This window comes from Corylus avellana, chromosome ca6 (assembly GCF_901000735.1).
Source record: "Corylus avellana chromosome ca6, CavTom2PMs-1.0".
NCBI classification, from domain to species: domain Eukaryota; kingdom Viridiplantae; phylum Streptophyta; class Magnoliopsida; order Fagales; family Betulaceae; genus Corylus; species Corylus avellana.
The window spans coordinates 219,697-234,925 of record NC_081546.1 but is presented as its reverse complement, the minus strand read 5'-3'; the positions used below and the strand labels follow the sequence as shown (position 1 = coordinate 234,925).

The 15,229-nt window shown below is 36.5% G+C and overlaps 3 protein-coding genes across 4 annotated transcripts; 1 reads left to right on the top strand and 2 right to left on the bottom strand.

Moving 5' to 3' along the window:
* Positions 1-422: 422 nt before the first annotated feature.
* LOC132184505 (uncharacterized) lies at positions 423-7,557 on the top strand. The gene is made up of 7 exons (XM_059598157.1): positions 423-1,387; positions 2,170-2,272; positions 2,381-2,446; positions 3,183-3,356; positions 3,449-3,545; positions 7,009-7,142; positions 7,262-7,557. Exons 1-6 carry the CDS (start codon positions 823-825, stop codon positions 7,129-7,131), a joined length of 1,128 nt encoding a protein of 375 aa, XP_059454140.1. The 5' UTR covers positions 423-822; the 3' UTR covers positions 7,132-7,142; positions 7,262-7,557.
* A 343-nt stretch (positions 7,558-7,900) lies between these two features.
* LOC132184504 (uncharacterized) lies at positions 7,901-8,532 on the bottom strand. The gene has a single exon (XM_059598156.1). It carries the CDS (start codon positions 8,485-8,487, stop codon positions 8,011-8,013), a length of 477 nt encoding a protein of 158 aa, XP_059454139.1. The 5' UTR covers positions 8,488-8,532; the 3' UTR covers positions 7,901-8,010.
* Positions 8,533-9,097: 565 nt separating this feature from the next.
* LOC132184503 (mitochondrial import receptor subunit TOM40-1) lies at positions 9,098-15,091 on the bottom strand. 2 transcript variants are annotated; one of them, XM_059598154.1, is made up of 11 exons: positions 14,108-15,091; positions 13,307-13,388; positions 13,097-13,196; positions 12,883-12,978; positions 12,700-12,750; positions 11,308-11,373; positions 10,557-10,658; positions 10,203-10,271; positions 10,039-10,122; positions 9,515-9,610; positions 9,098-9,318 (listed from the first exon to the last, which is right to left on the bottom strand). In XM_059598154.1, the coding sequence occupies exons 1-11, from the start codon at positions 14,235-14,237 to the stop codon at positions 9,262-9,264; spliced, it is 933 nt and encodes a 310-aa protein (XP_059454137.1). In that variant the 5' UTR covers positions 14,238-15,091; the 3' UTR covers positions 9,098-9,261. The 2 variants fall into 2 exon arrangements, with proteins under 2 accessions (XP_059454137.1, XP_059454138.1); XM_059598155.1 differs by lacking the exons at positions 9,098-9,318; positions 9,515-9,610 and adding an exon at positions 9,677-9,954.
* Positions 15,092-15,229: the final 138 nt, after the last annotated feature.

Here is a 15,229-nt window from a genome sequence, read left to right as displayed (position 1 = left end):
GAGGATTCACTAGTGAATATCTATCCAAGTCCCCTTTTAGGGTTTGAATAGGGTTAAAGGTCTCGTGACGGTTATGTTCCTACCCATATCTTTTGATTTTGTGATTTAGCTGCGTTATAAGAATCTTTTATTGGCTTTTGCCTAAGATATAGAGGTTTTGATCTTTTATGATTCATTGAGATTGTTATTTGACTCATTGTCTATTTTCTATTTACAATTTTTATACTGTTTATTCTATTTTGGATTTGTTGTTAGGGAGTAACTCTTTTGGCATTTGTTAAATTGTTCTCTACTTTCCTTGAATGGAAGGTACTTATAAAAAAAAACAAAATGAAAGTATATCATATAGGATTACTGCTGTATATCAAATGATGATTCATGAGAGGCGACAAGGAGTGGCTAGTTAAAACTTAAAACACAAAAACATAAGAAGTTGGCATCGCCAAAGGGCGTGTAGAGTGTAGAGGTTGACAGACAGATGACAAACAACACATAAATATTAAATTGGTGTTTGTTTCCTAGCAGATCTAAAAAACCTCAAAGCATTCACCTTCACGCGTCTTACTTCCACTTCCATTCCCAGTCAAAATTCCTATTCGTCTCTATATCTCTCTCTCTTCTCTGCGTAAACCCGCTAGATCCCCCCTCTCTCTCTGACGCACCCAAATCTTGAATTCTCTCCATCTGCCTGAAATCACCCAAAATCTTGAATTTTTGGAATGTTATACACAAACCCAGTTGAAATCTTGATCGCATTGTGAAACATATACCAGTGCATATATATATAATATATAATATATTGGATTGGGTAGAATACAGAGAATGGGCAAAGTTTCCATCTTCATATACTTAACCATACTAGTCCTTCTTCTCCTTCTCATCTCTCACTCTCCCATGAAGCCCCCAAACCACCGCCACCGCCGCCTCAAGCTTCGCTCCAACTTCACCTTCTCTCCCCGTGCCCACAACATCCACCACGAGCCCATCCCTTTCGACCCCATTGTCGCCGACATCGAGCTCCGCCGCGAGGACCGCCAGTGGGAGAAGCAGTACTTCGAGCACGCACATCCCGAGGTCGTTCACGTGGACTCGGCCCCGGCCGCCGAGTCGCAGCCCGAGTGGGAGGACTTCATGGACGCCGAGGACTACTTGAACGATGAGGATAGGTTCAATGTAACCAATAGGCTGGTGTTGCTCTTCCCGAAGATCGATGGGGACCCGACTGATGGGTTCGTGACCGAGCACGAGTTAACCGAGTGGACCTTGCAGCAGGCCGACAGGGAAGTGATGCATAGGACGCAGAGGGAGATGGACGCTCACGACAAGAACAAAGATGGGTTTGTTTCTTTTGCCGAATATGACCCCCCAAGTTGGGTTCAGAATGCGGGTCAGTGAACGCCTTTGCTTTCTGTAGATTTTTCCTTTTGTTCTTTTGTTTGATGGATGTTTGGATAATGGTTAATTTATACACTTTGCTTGCGGAATTTTTTGGGTTGGTTGTATGTTTTTAAATATGCTCGATTTTAGCATATGTTGTGGAATTTACGGTATATTTTTCTTTTTCTTTTTCCTCAGTTTTCTAGACATTGAATATTTTTGTGATACCTGATATATTTCTGTTCTGATTTCACTATTATTGTTCGGTAATATCATTGTAGTCCAGTGAATTGATGGAGATATGATGTTTTCAGCGAGAGAGCGTCTATCCTTCTTTGGTGGATGTGTTTTTTCCTTTTGCCTTTCTTTGTGAGTGAAGTTTCACTGATCTGGTTATACCTCTCTTGGTTCATTTGACTTTAGAATCACTTGACTTGATGAAAATTCATTAGATTTTTTAATTTTATCTTAATTTGGTTCCTTAAATTGGATCATAAGATTTCCAACATTATAAGCTGGTATCTTAATTTTTATGCTTCCTCTTTACCCCATTTCATGAGCGTCTCTTTTGTTTCCCTTACCATGTAACTATTCTTTTTATGAGGTTTCATATTTTTCAATTCTAGGGGATGACCTAGATAATGGCCTTCCTTACCATTAGGGTCGTCTACAGTGAAATGTTGCTATCAATTTGCTCTTTTTAGGGCCATATCTTATGTCTTTTCATAGGCCATCATGGCCTCATTTCTATCTGAGTTTGTCTCAGATGGTGATTTCTATTTATCTTAACAGATAATACTTCTTTTGGCTATGATATGGGCTGGTGGAAAGAGGAGCATTTCAATGCATCAGATGCAGACGGAGACGGTCTCTTAAATTTAACCGAGTTCAACGAGTGAGCTTATACTGTCTAGCAAGTTTCTTTTATTGCAAAATAGCTTCTTTATGTTTTTGCCAATTGAATCTAATACTGTTCCTCAACTCTTCTATTCTTGATTTCTAGCTTTATGCATCCAGCTGATACCAAAAACCCAAAGCTACTTCATTGGTTGTGCAAGGAGGAAGTTAGGTGAGATGAGTTTCATCAAGCTCTCTTCTCTGGCAGTTATTAAGTGTTGCATCCTTTTTAACCCCGTGTATTTGATAAAATCATTTGAATCATACGTTTCATTCAAGTTTGTAGTTGTACATTCTTGCCATGTGGTGAGCTACAAAGCATTGACCAACCTATTAGATCATTCCCGAAGGGCATGAAACAAATTTCTTATAGTGAAAAACATTAGATTATCAATTGAATTAGTAGGTGTCAATCTGCTCCTCCCGATCTAGATTCCCCTTCTCTTATATCATATTCTAAATATTAAATTATTTAATCTAGAATTTTTGAGTTTCTATATCACTTTCATTATTACGACAGGCCTCTTTCTTCAGTTCTCAATTCAATCTGTTTAATATGGACCTAATTATCTACGTATTGTGGTTTAGACCATCTAGGTATTTGAGGTGGGAATTCTTTGTTGTTGGGACTTGGCCTTTTAGTTTCTAGCTACAAGTGCATGAAGTTCGTTGCTACTAATTATATTCAAAGTCATTTATTGCCCATATTGAGGATATTTAACTGCTTGTTACCGAGGAGATTCTTTTATCTTGTTTTGATCAACGACTTTTTTCTGTTAAATCTATCCTCTTGCTATATTGCTTCACTTTTCCTTCAATTAGTTACATCTTTAATGGGGCTTTTGATTTTTTTGGAAGTCATTGCTTTTTCTTAGTCAATTGTTCACTTTGCCTTTTTTCATCTTTAGGGAAAGAGATACCGACAAAGATGGGAAGGTTAATTTCAAAGAATTTTTTCATGGGCTATTTGACATGGTGAGAAGTTATAATGAAGAAGTTCACAATTCTTCACATGAACATGATGATTCGATGGAGGCCCCTGCTAGAAAATTGTTTGCTGAGCTTGATAAAGATGGTGATGGGTACTCAGCAAGATACATTTCTCATATGAATATTGATCTGTGAATGATGTATACTATTAATTAATTACTTGCATTTTACTTTTCTTTCACAGATACTTGTCTGATGTAGAACTACTACCTGTAATTGGAAAACTTCACCCATCAGAGCGATACTATGCGAAACAGCAAGCAGACTACATCATATCACAGGTATTTATTTGGCTGAAAACTGATTTCTTATTTAATTTATGATAAATGTGTCTATTTGTACTTCCTGTATCATTTGATGTGCAGTTATGAGTTATCTAAGCTCTAAATATAATTTGCAGCCACTTACGTGGAAGGTGGATCTTTACTATGCAGTAGAGTGTTTTGCATATGTACTAACATGACTACATGAGTAAATCTTTTGATGGTGAGGGGCCTGTTAAATGATAAGTGATTAAATGTGTTATAAACAATCTGGAGACTTGTTTTGCATCTTCAGTGGTCTTTGATTTGGTTCTCTCATATCACGTAAATTAACTTTTAGGACTTAAGAGAAGCTTATACTTTTTTTTTAAAAAAAAAAAAGTACTTAAGAGAAGCTTAGTTTAAAATGTGCTGTTAAGATCCCTGTTTCTTAGATGAGCAGAAGAACTTGTCATTCAAATAGATTTCTTACTCTTATTTCATCTGACGTGGTAAAAGTTTACAATTGCTAACCTATATCAAGCTATGCATCTGTACCCTTCCTGTAGGAAGAGCTCGAATTAGAAACTTAAGGATACAATAATTCCATAAACTCAAAATCAAAGTAAACCTAATGTCTCACAACAATTAAAAACTGAATCCATTGTATTACTGTTATTACAACTCATCACAGATCCTTACAGTAGACAACTTAAGAAAACAGAAAATCGTTGTAGTAAATTAATGTTGCATGCATAAGAAGGGTGGGAAAACCGTTAACCACCTCTTACTCCATTGTGAGGTAGCTAATGCCTTATGGTACTTTTTTTGGTGAGAGATCTCCTCCCTTGTTGAAGAAAGAAGTTTGGTAATTCTCAAAGCGAAGCTATGTAGATGATTCCACTTTGTTTGATGTGGTGCATTTGGAGAGAAAGAAATGTCCAGAGCTTTGAAGTCAATGAGAGGATGGTGGCGGATCTAAAGACCTTTTTCCATACCCTTTTCAGTGGAGAAATGCCTATGATTGCTTTCATAGTTCTAGTTTGAGTATGCCCCTCAAGAGGTTGGCTCAATGGTTGGATAGCTTGAGACTTTGAGTATGCTCCTCAAGGTCTTAAGTTCGAAACCCACTAAGTACAAACTGCTTTTTAGGGCTATCGGATTGGGGGTTTGCCTCTTGAATTAACTGAGGTGCACTTGTGAGAAAATCCTTGCCGAGGGCCTGTGCACCCTGGGATTAGTTGAAGCGAAGCTCCAGATACCCGGTGCCAAATCAAAAATGATTGCTTTCATAGCTCTAGTTTTCATGACCCTTTTTTTTCTTGTTAGGTTCTTCTCTTGTATATTTTCTGTGTACTTGGATGTGCCATTTGGTTTTTAATTAACTCCATTTACTTATCAAAATAAAAATAAAAAATAAAAATTCTACCTGTTTTGGATTTGTCTGCTAGGGAGATTGTTTTTAGGCTTCATAGGTCTTAGCTTGAAGATAGCGAGAGCTGAGTTTTTTTAAGCTCACGTGGGGTGTATTTTGAGGCTGTAAACTGATGGCTGAAACAATGTTTTTGAGCTAGGGTTGCAAGAAAATTTCCTAGGGTTATTTGGAAGCTGAAAACAGGCGGGTGTTTGGGATGAAGTTAGGGTTTTAATTAGATTAAAATCTGGAGGCTGATTAGGATTTCAACTTGGTAAAAATATGGAGGCCGATTAGGGTCTGTTTTAAAAAGTAAGCTCTCCTTTGTGGAGAAAAATACAGCTGGCCAGATTCTGTTGGGTTTTAGACTTAACAATTATGAACTTTTTTGTCCTTTATAAGTCCTTTTTCAGCCCTCTAACATACCCCTTTATCAAACCCACGAAATTAAAAGAGAAAATTAAGCAAACAACTACCACACAGCAAATTAAAAAATAAATCTGCAACAATATGATAAAATTTCCCTAGGGGATCTAGGTGATAGCCAATCTGTTAGCTGAAGGTATCATATTGTACATAAATATACTAATTAGGTGTTGTCGTGAATGAGGTTGATAAGAGGAGACATTGCAGCCTTGCAGATTTAGTTTCTATTTTATGGATCTTTACTCCATTTAATGGTATTCTCACTATATGTTATTAATATCGACAAGATGGCCTTAGGGAGTAGATGGTCTTAGTGACTGAAGTGGGGACTAAATTCTTAAAATTAAGTTGGATCTAAAGTGATTTAAAAGCCTTTTATATGAGTGTCTATATTTTATTTTTTAAGGCTCCCACTTTATGTACACCTGGATGTATTTTCGTGTATACTTTTTTTTTATATGGCCATGAGGTTTTTGTTTTTGTTTAGTAATGACTCTCTGCCTATTACTATTGCTTCAAGTATGATATTTTGGGATGAGAAATGATAGGGCCCTTAGTGACATACTTATCCACTCAGCTGAGATTGGTCGAGTAATTGTCTCTCTAGACATTTTTATGCTTTGAGTTCACTAGAATTTTTTTTTTTTTTTTGTTAATAAGTAAAACAAGTTCATTAAAAAGCACAAGAGATGCAACTCAAATACACATGAAGTATACATGAAAATTCACTAGATTTCTAATCATCTACATAATCTTAAGCTTGAGATCTAGCTCCTCTTGTCCATGATTCTGTAACTTATGTTCTGGACTTATCTTGTATTATCTCTTGGCATTGTAGTAAAGATAGGTATTGGCAGGTTAAGTACCGATAATGCATTAGAATAACTCATCTAATTTTCTTCTCTGAAGTATCTGGGCCTGAATTACTTATCAAAAGCAAAGATCATCTAGGTCTTAAGCTCCTCATCTTCCAGAGCTAATTGGCTCCTGAATTACTTATCAAAAGCACAGATCATCTAGGTCTTAAGGTCCTTATCTCCCAGAGCATATTGGCTATTATGCTGAAATTTGCATAATGAGTTTGCCAGCAGTTGATAGAATAAAGTATGCTGGAGGGAGTTCATAGAAGTCTGCATGTTGTGCAGGGTATTGGGAATCTCTTGATCTCATGGGTTGTAGGAGATAAATCGGTATGCTAAAGTAGATAGCTGGTCTCCCAAGGACCTTTAGGGGTAGCATTCTTTTTCTACCAAGTTCAGAGAACTCACAAGCTGATTTCCCAGCTAAGAGGGGAGCTCTGATTTGGGAACATTATTGTGGTTGCCCAAATAGTATGTTCTCGTTTAAAATTCAGACCATTTTAGTTGTGATTGATTATGCCTTGTGATCCTGTTAGGGTTTGGCGATTTCATTTTATCTTTTCCTCTCAATATATTCTTTTGTAAAAAAAAAAAAAAAATCCCGTAAGTGTTAGTTGTGTATAAACTTACTTTCCCAGAATTTTATGTTCAAAGTTGAATTTGTGATCAATATTAGTTGACTTTGTGGTGAAACATACCGGTTAGGACAATTCAGAGATGGTGACAAGTATTATATGAATTCCATGAAATAAGAAATTTTCAATTAAGTCAGATGGCTTATCTGGTGAGTTGATTATTGCAGGCAGATGGTGATAAAGATGGACGCCTAACCTTGACAGAGATGATTGATAACCCGTATGTATTTTACAGTGCTATATTCAATGAGGACAATGAGGATGATGAGTACCATGATGAATTCCGTTAATTTTATGCTAGGTGAGGGAGGGGGAACAAACCTTACCATTTTGTTTCTCATCCTTGTTTATATATAGATATATATATCATATCCTACTTGCTTCCTAAACGATACAGAGGTTTTAATACCGTCACTGCAGGATACTGGGAAAACTTTGGTCGAATTCAAACTTGTTTTGGGTATATACAACTAGCAAGAAAAAGTTTCAAGATTTCAACAACCTCGAGGAGGAGGAGGAGGAAGGAGAAGAAGTCAGTGTCCATGGCTCTTCATCCGATTATGAACCTCAGCCCTTTGTGAAGGGTGATTTTGTAGTTGTTAGATATTATTGGTTTTTTTGTTTTTTTGGTTTTTTTCAAAGGCTTCATTGGAGTCCATATTAATTTATCTAGTTGCTATACATTGACATGTACAATACGATACATATTTATCTTCCTTCACAGCCTTTCACTGTTTTCAATGGTTCCACACCTTTTTTTTCCCCAAGCAAACGAGAGTTCAGCTGTTGTGTTTAGTTTATGGCCGTTTGGTTTAGCACTTTCAAAATGTGTTCGTTTGAAAAATTGACGATTTATGAAAAAGTGATTTTAAAAAAATCAAGTATCAAGTGTATGATAAAATTGGTTTGATTTGATTTTTAAAATTGTCGTTTAGCCAAAATGTGAAAGATGTAAAGCCTGCAAAATTTCATGGAAGAAGATGTTCAGCAATTTGAGAGAGAATAACAGTTTAATTGGTGGGAGGCAGGCATAGGAAGAAGAAGAAGAAGCAGAAGAAGGAGAGGAAGAAGCTCGTATTTTATTTATTCAAAATTAATTTCTTGAAGAGAAATGGCTACACGAAAGTTGACTTGGATATCGCACATTACAATAAGAGGGTAGACCCATTTTATTTCCGAGGGTGTCCCTTTGCATGATCGTCGTCGTCTTCGTCGTTATCGTCATCTTCATCGGACGAAGGAGAGGGGTCGAGACGAGCGGCATCCTTGGCCCACCGAATCAACTTCTCCACTTCATCTTCTTCATCATCGGTAGCATCATCACCGGTGGATAACAACTTGGGATCGGCATTGGCAGGAATTCCATGAGAGCCCTTGAGAGCAGCGAATCTGGAGGAGAGCTTCTCTTCGTCCACGCTAGACGTGGTTGATTCGGATAGAGAGTGAGAAGAAGGGTTAGGGGAGACAGAGGGTCGCGATTTGAGGGCTTGGAAACGGCGGTCGAGATCGGAGGGGAGGTAGTCGGGTGGGAGGCGGGACGTGTGGGAATCGAGGGAAAGCTTGAGGAGCAATTCGTCCTCAGCTGCTTGGAGTAGCTCTTCTACCTCATCATTCTTCTCCGCCTTCTTCTTTCTATTTCGCTCCATCTTTCTTCGCTTTGCTTTCCTCTCCTCTCTGTGTCTCTCTTACTCTTTAACATTTGCCTTGGCCTTTGATTAAAGTATAAACAATGTGAATGGGCCATACAGAACACAAATGATAACCCTCTTTTGAGCCCAAATGCCAATTCAATCACAAGGAAAAAATAAATAAAAAATTTGATGCGACATAAATGTAAAAACTGTTTTTAATTGTAATTTTAAAATTGCTTCATAAATGTAAAAACTTAAAAACTGTTTTTAATTGTAATTTTAAAATTGCTTTGTGCTTTGAGTTAATCAACGCTACTAGAAGACTTGATGACTTAATAGTTCATTGAATAGGCTCATTAGGGCTTCGGACTTCCTTATTATTAAGTCACTAACTTTTTTATCTTCCAACGCTGAGTAGGCATCAGCTTCTCTATATTTTTAGTAAACCCAAAATTTAGTCATTGCAAATAAAGATCAATAATGAGTGAAAAAGATTTTCTGAGACTCCTTGATAAAGATGTTGATTATTCAGGTCTTCTATCATTGTCATAGGGCCATCGTTTCGATGTAAATTACCTCGCGAAATAACATTAGAACTTTTCTAGCCAGTTGTAATTAGGAAGTCTAATTAGAAAACATCATGCTTCGCATATAGGAGTTGCTAAGAATAAAAACAAACATGGCTCATGAGTCATGGCTGAATGTAGATTCAAAATACAAAATTTGCCAAGTTGGTAGCAAGTGTGAACTTATGTAAACCGCAAGAATAGAGCATTGGAGCTATCGATTCTATTCTCCAACAGTGATCCCAAACCCGAATTTGTAGTCTTTCCTGATGTGATCTATCTGCAAAACAGAAATTGAATAACTTAAGCCGGATGATTTCACCATTGGAGCTCCATTCAGACGGTTGGTGACAATAATTTCCTTCTCAAAGTCCCTACTCTCGATTAAACTAAATTAGAAGTATAGACCAAAAGATATAAACCAAGGTGGAGGTGCAGAAGAAAAACGCATCAGCATAAACAAGCAGATTGCTAACCTCCGCGGACAGAATAAACTTAAAACCCATATTTAATCGCTCTTCTAGAAAAGCAGATGCACAACCGTTGGAATCTATCTTCCCTCGAAGACGACACTGAAACAACCATAAGAAATTGTTATACTAATAGAATGGAATATTTCATTCTTCATTTAAGAAAAAAAAAAATTTTTGAAATTTTCCGGCATTTATAGATTAACCTCACTTGTAAAAGGGAATCATAACAATCATGCAAGAGATCTTCCCATCGATCAAGAAGGAAGACACTGATTCTGCCCATTTTCTGAATTAAAGGAACCAATGGCAAGGAACTTTTTGGATTGTTTATTGCTACAGGTTCGGAGAAAGTGCCAATGATGGTGTTGTGAACCATCTCAGTCAAGGAGCATTAATAGATAACCCACTTTTGCTCTTAGTGTTAATGCACAATTACTGATCCACTGATATGCTAATAGATAAACGAAATACCTCTGTGAGAGGTCATATTTCATAGACATTAAAACACTTGAGAAAGCAGAATTTACCTGTCTGAGGATGTAATCATAGCCAGCACTTGCTGTGACATCTCTTGACATGTAGTTGTATATTAAGTCTGATGCTAGAGAAACCTAAATAGAAGAAAACAGCATAATGAATATAGATTGCTATACATGTTATTACAAAAAATTTCAAACGCAAACTTTCTTACTTTCTCAGAAACTTTCTGAACATAGCTGAGAGCAACCATTCCAGTAGTAGCAACTTGTCCTGCAGCAACCTGCGTCCAAAATATTGAGAAATACACAGTTCCAAATGTGAGAAAATGCAGGTCCGTAGTCTCAGATTCATGTCTGTCACAACCAAAACCAGGAACTCATCTCTCTTGAATATATATACATCTATTATTTCAATGCACATTCTTGAGCAGGAATATGAGAAACAAAAGAAAAATATTTTACATATTAACTATTCCAAAATTGATACTATTCAAAGATTTTTTTTTTTTTTTTTTTTTTTTTCAGATTCAATCATGTGATAAAGGATGAACACCAAGCCACATTACCATCTTGTCAGTCTCGTAACGAGCAGCGTAACCAACACCTGACTTTCGATGCTGACCAGCCCAAAAAACTTCCCCACCCAAAGATAAATGTGGGGTCACACTCTGCAAGAAGAGATGCAGATTCAGTTTCATATTGGAGAGAGAGAGAGGGAGAGGAAAAATAATTTCAGAAGCCATCTGCAATGGCCAAATTGCCAGAGGTTATAAAATGTACTGCTGTTTAGATGAATATATAACATTTGTATGCTGCTTATAATCAATAACGACATTAGTACCACAAAATTTACAGGAACAGAAAGTGTATTACATATATTGAATACAAACACTTTGGTCCACCACATCCTTGGGATACATTTAGTGGACTAAGATTAATCAAATCATAACCACTGTTGAGACCAACATACCACATTACCACCATTGTTCGTTTCGGGGGATAAAAGGATGGAGAGGACTCTTCAGAAACTAGACTTAGATAGGTTCCATGCAATATTAGCATAACCTGTTTACCTATTACCTACTGTGGGATTTTCTACTAGGACAATTCTCTAAGATTATAATGAGTTGGTCAGTATCTTGAAATTGTTTGTAGCAATATTAAACTCTGAAACTCCGCTACCATTTTCCATTGAGAAAAAGAAAGTACAGGTTTTTGCTTTTTCACATAGTTATGACCCAAGTTCTTTGACACTAATTTCCACATTGTAAAACAATGGCATCAACAGCTAGAGCATCATACAAGCATACCATTTACCTGGATGTAATTGGCTCCAAATAAGGCACCATTGCCCAGTTGAAACTGGGTCCTGTAGTCTTTCCCCTGTACAGTGAAATAAAAAACAAGAAGAGGAAAGAGTCAATATTGAGCATTAAAATGTTCTTTCAAAAGTCTTCTTAAAAAGTAACCCCACTTTCCAGTATATATTATGCTCCAGACAAAACAAAAATATCTGTCCAATGCTCTAAATGTCAAAGTAAAAAAAACGCAAAGAATAGGTGAGTGACAAGAACCACAAATGGATGCACCACAGATGAAACCAAGAGTGGAAAAGAAAAATGTTTAAACATGCTGTGGTTTGGAGGAAAATTTAGAATGCCAAGGTCTAGAAGCAGGGACATGTGGAATGGTTGAGAATTACAAGGTGCTTCACTGCAAGGCATGAGAAGGCCATTGAAGAGAAGGTCCTGCAACAACCGAGACAAGAGCTGGCATAAGGTGTTCTATGTATGCTACGGTGAACTGCAAACCCCACAGCCTCCATGCATTCAGGCTCCCATTACTTACGGGATAGAATCCAACCTGGGCCACCTTCTGTGCATTGCCATCACTTCTTGCTTTTTATACACTTTTTTGTTTAGAATTCAGAAAGTTCAGAATCTATATCTTTAAACTGATTCAATATTTTGACAGTCTATTTTGCATTCTAAACCTCAATTCGGAAATTGCAAAGCTACAATTGTGTCCTGGATTCTAATCAGAATATAAACAGCCTAACGCTTAATGGACCCCAATATACTGAGGCATTCCCAATAAACACAATAGCCATTGAGAGCAATTGGGTGGCTCTCTTCCTTGTCTTTTGTGGACATTTAAGATCATAGCTTTATTCTTAGTTTCACTTCTTTTATATTTATCTTGTATACTTCCCATGTATTAGAACTATGACTTGAACAAAAAAAGAATAAATTTATCAGAAAAAAAAAAAAAAAAAAAAACGCATTCAGAAACCTCAAGGCAGACGTTGTCTCATTGAAGCATGAATAATATGAGGAACATGTATCCCACCACAATTTTGTTTTCATTTTTCTGAAGAAAAAAAAAGACACCATTCATATAGTACCACCTTTCAATATTCACTAACTATATGTTATAATACGTTAAGCACAATGAATATGATAAGTATGTCCTAGATAATCGGATCCTTAATTAAGGAAATAATAGATAGAAGAGCCAGCAGCAGTAATTTTCTAAATGAAAGTTTTCTCTAATACATCATTAGTTAAGTAACCTTGCAATAAAAAATATTGTAATAATTGACAAACATAAACTGAATTGCTGACTACATCAATATTGTTTATAAAAGCAAAATGAATCATTTAAAAGAAAAGAAAAGAAATAGCAAATATAGTAGCAAAGATGCTAAACCTTGTAATCAATGTTGACAATACCATGAGACATGTGTGGCTCATTTGTGAGCTGGAAAAGAAGATAAACAAATCATTCAATTAGCTTAAACTTCTAGAAAGTGCAGTTTCTGCCTCAGAAATGTGACAGAGAAAGACAGATTCATAAAAAATTAACTTTGATATATATATAAATATCATGTACCTGGGCATTAACCTTAATACTAAGTCTGTCGGTCAAATCGCACTTCACTCTAGTAGTTAGTCTACCATCTGTCAATACCCTCCCAACCAGCATCAACTGTGAAAAAAACCCATAAATTCGTCCAAGTGTGATTGGAGTTACAAAAGTAAATAATTCCAAAAAGTCACTATATCAATAAAAATCTAGAAAAGTGAATGTGATGATGACACCCTACCTTTGGGTCTATAAAGTTAGCACCAAACTCATACTGAGCAGTGGGGATTTTTATGGTTTCAGAAGATTGTGAAGGAATGGCTGTAGGTCCCATGTACACACTGATGGACAGTTGAAATAGTCATCAAAATCAACCAGGAAAACTAAAAGAAGAAACAGTAAAGAAAACCATGCACACAGAAGTTCATTATGAAAGAGAAGTCAAAGCTACCTGTGACTGAGAGCAAAATTCGGATTGAGTAGTTTGGTAAAATCAAAGCGCATCCCCTCAAAAAGTTCTGGTTTTAAGGACACTGCCAAATACATTCACGAAACTCAAAACCCTATTTTCAGCAAAAGAAAACTCCCAAGCCTATCTTCCAATGACTAATCTTCCTCATAACATGCTCTAGGAAAACTCTATTTTGGTGGTAGCATATACCACACAATCTAGTAACTGAATTGCAAAAGTACAAGCAATGAATTAAGTGAGTGTCAAGCATCATTAAAAACAACAGCACATGTGAGAGAAATGGTCTGGAGGAACTAGATAGACTCCGTTTGAGACTAGAACAATGGTGAATTGACTGTACAGATGTATCTCTTAAAAACTAAAAATAAAAAGATTTGGCAGTTTCAATCCTACAAATGAGAGCACCCAACCCAAAGCTTCAGAAAATAACAATATCGGTATAAAATAATTCCAAAAAACATATGAGGCGACTTGAATTCTGAACTCCAGATATACTACTAGAATTAGGCGAGACTCTAAAGCCCATGCCCTTAAATGTTTTAACCACATCACTTCTATCGCTGAAGCTAAATCTCCAAATCTACTTTAACACTAACTCCACCATCATGAAAGATATTATTAAAGTACACATACAGACACAATACAAAGAGAACACCCACCAAGAACGACTAAATACACCGTAAAAAGAAAAAGCTCAGAAGAGAGATTAATAAAAGACTCAATATATCATTATTGAGAAAGTGAAAATGATAAAAATATTTGATAGTACGGAGTACAAACTGAAAGATTCGCGGTGAATTTCTTCGTAGGGTATGGGGCAGGGAAGGTTCATGTAATCTACTCTCTCTTCCTTGGTGGGCTTCGGAACCTCGCTTTGCGTGGAAGTACCTGGAGGTACCACACCCTCCATTGTTGCTTCTTCGCTTTTTGATTGAAGAGAGAAGCTTAGCGAGAGAGAGAGATTTGAAGGCCTGTGATTAACTGCGGGGTTTAAGGAAGGGTTTAAAGGGAGCTTTCCTCCGAGCGCTTCACTTACCCCTCACTGCACTCTATATCCTAACCGTCCACATGTGTCCTGTGGGATCCACCTAAAAATGCTTGGTTAAGTTCATAAATGACCCGGATTTGACATAACCTTGTTTTAATTACCCAAATGGAAACACAGGATCAAATGAGTTTCTCGAAACTAAATGAGAATGAATTCATGCATTTGATTGTGATAATTGAATTTTGAATCATCTTTGACGTAATGACACGTTTTTGTAGTGATTATGGCAAGGGCCGACAGGACAATGTAATATAATGGTATGATAAAAATATAGTTTATAGCATTATTCCAATAAAAATTATGGTTGTTTTTAAGGGTAATTGATGATAACCAAGTCAATCCTTTTGAAGGCATACTTTTCAAAAGTCTCTAAATCTCTCTCTCCCTCTACTTTGTTTAAATATGTTTTAATTCTCATGATAGTTAGTTGGAAGGTTTATTCTTATAGTAATCCATTTCCCTCCCTCTTAGTAAAAACAAAAAGCAGACTAGTTGGTGCTGCTAAAAGATCATTGAAGTACCAAAAGCTCCTGAAGTAGATGCTGTGGCATTTAAGCAATCTGCATAATGAGGATCCAAACAACAATCAACCTCACAATCTCCATTTGGATTTATAGTAGGCAAAATAATAGATAGTGTATTTGAACTTTGAACTGGTAAATTAAAGCAGGCAAGAAGAATTGCTTCACACTGTTTTGGCCATATATATGAAAATATTAAATTTTGCTTCAGATAGGAAGAGACGATGATCACAGCCTCCTATCACAATTCACATACATTTCTTTTTTCAAAACACAAAAAACGAAGCAAGAGAAAATCAATGAGTTGCAATAATACTGACATAGCATATGATT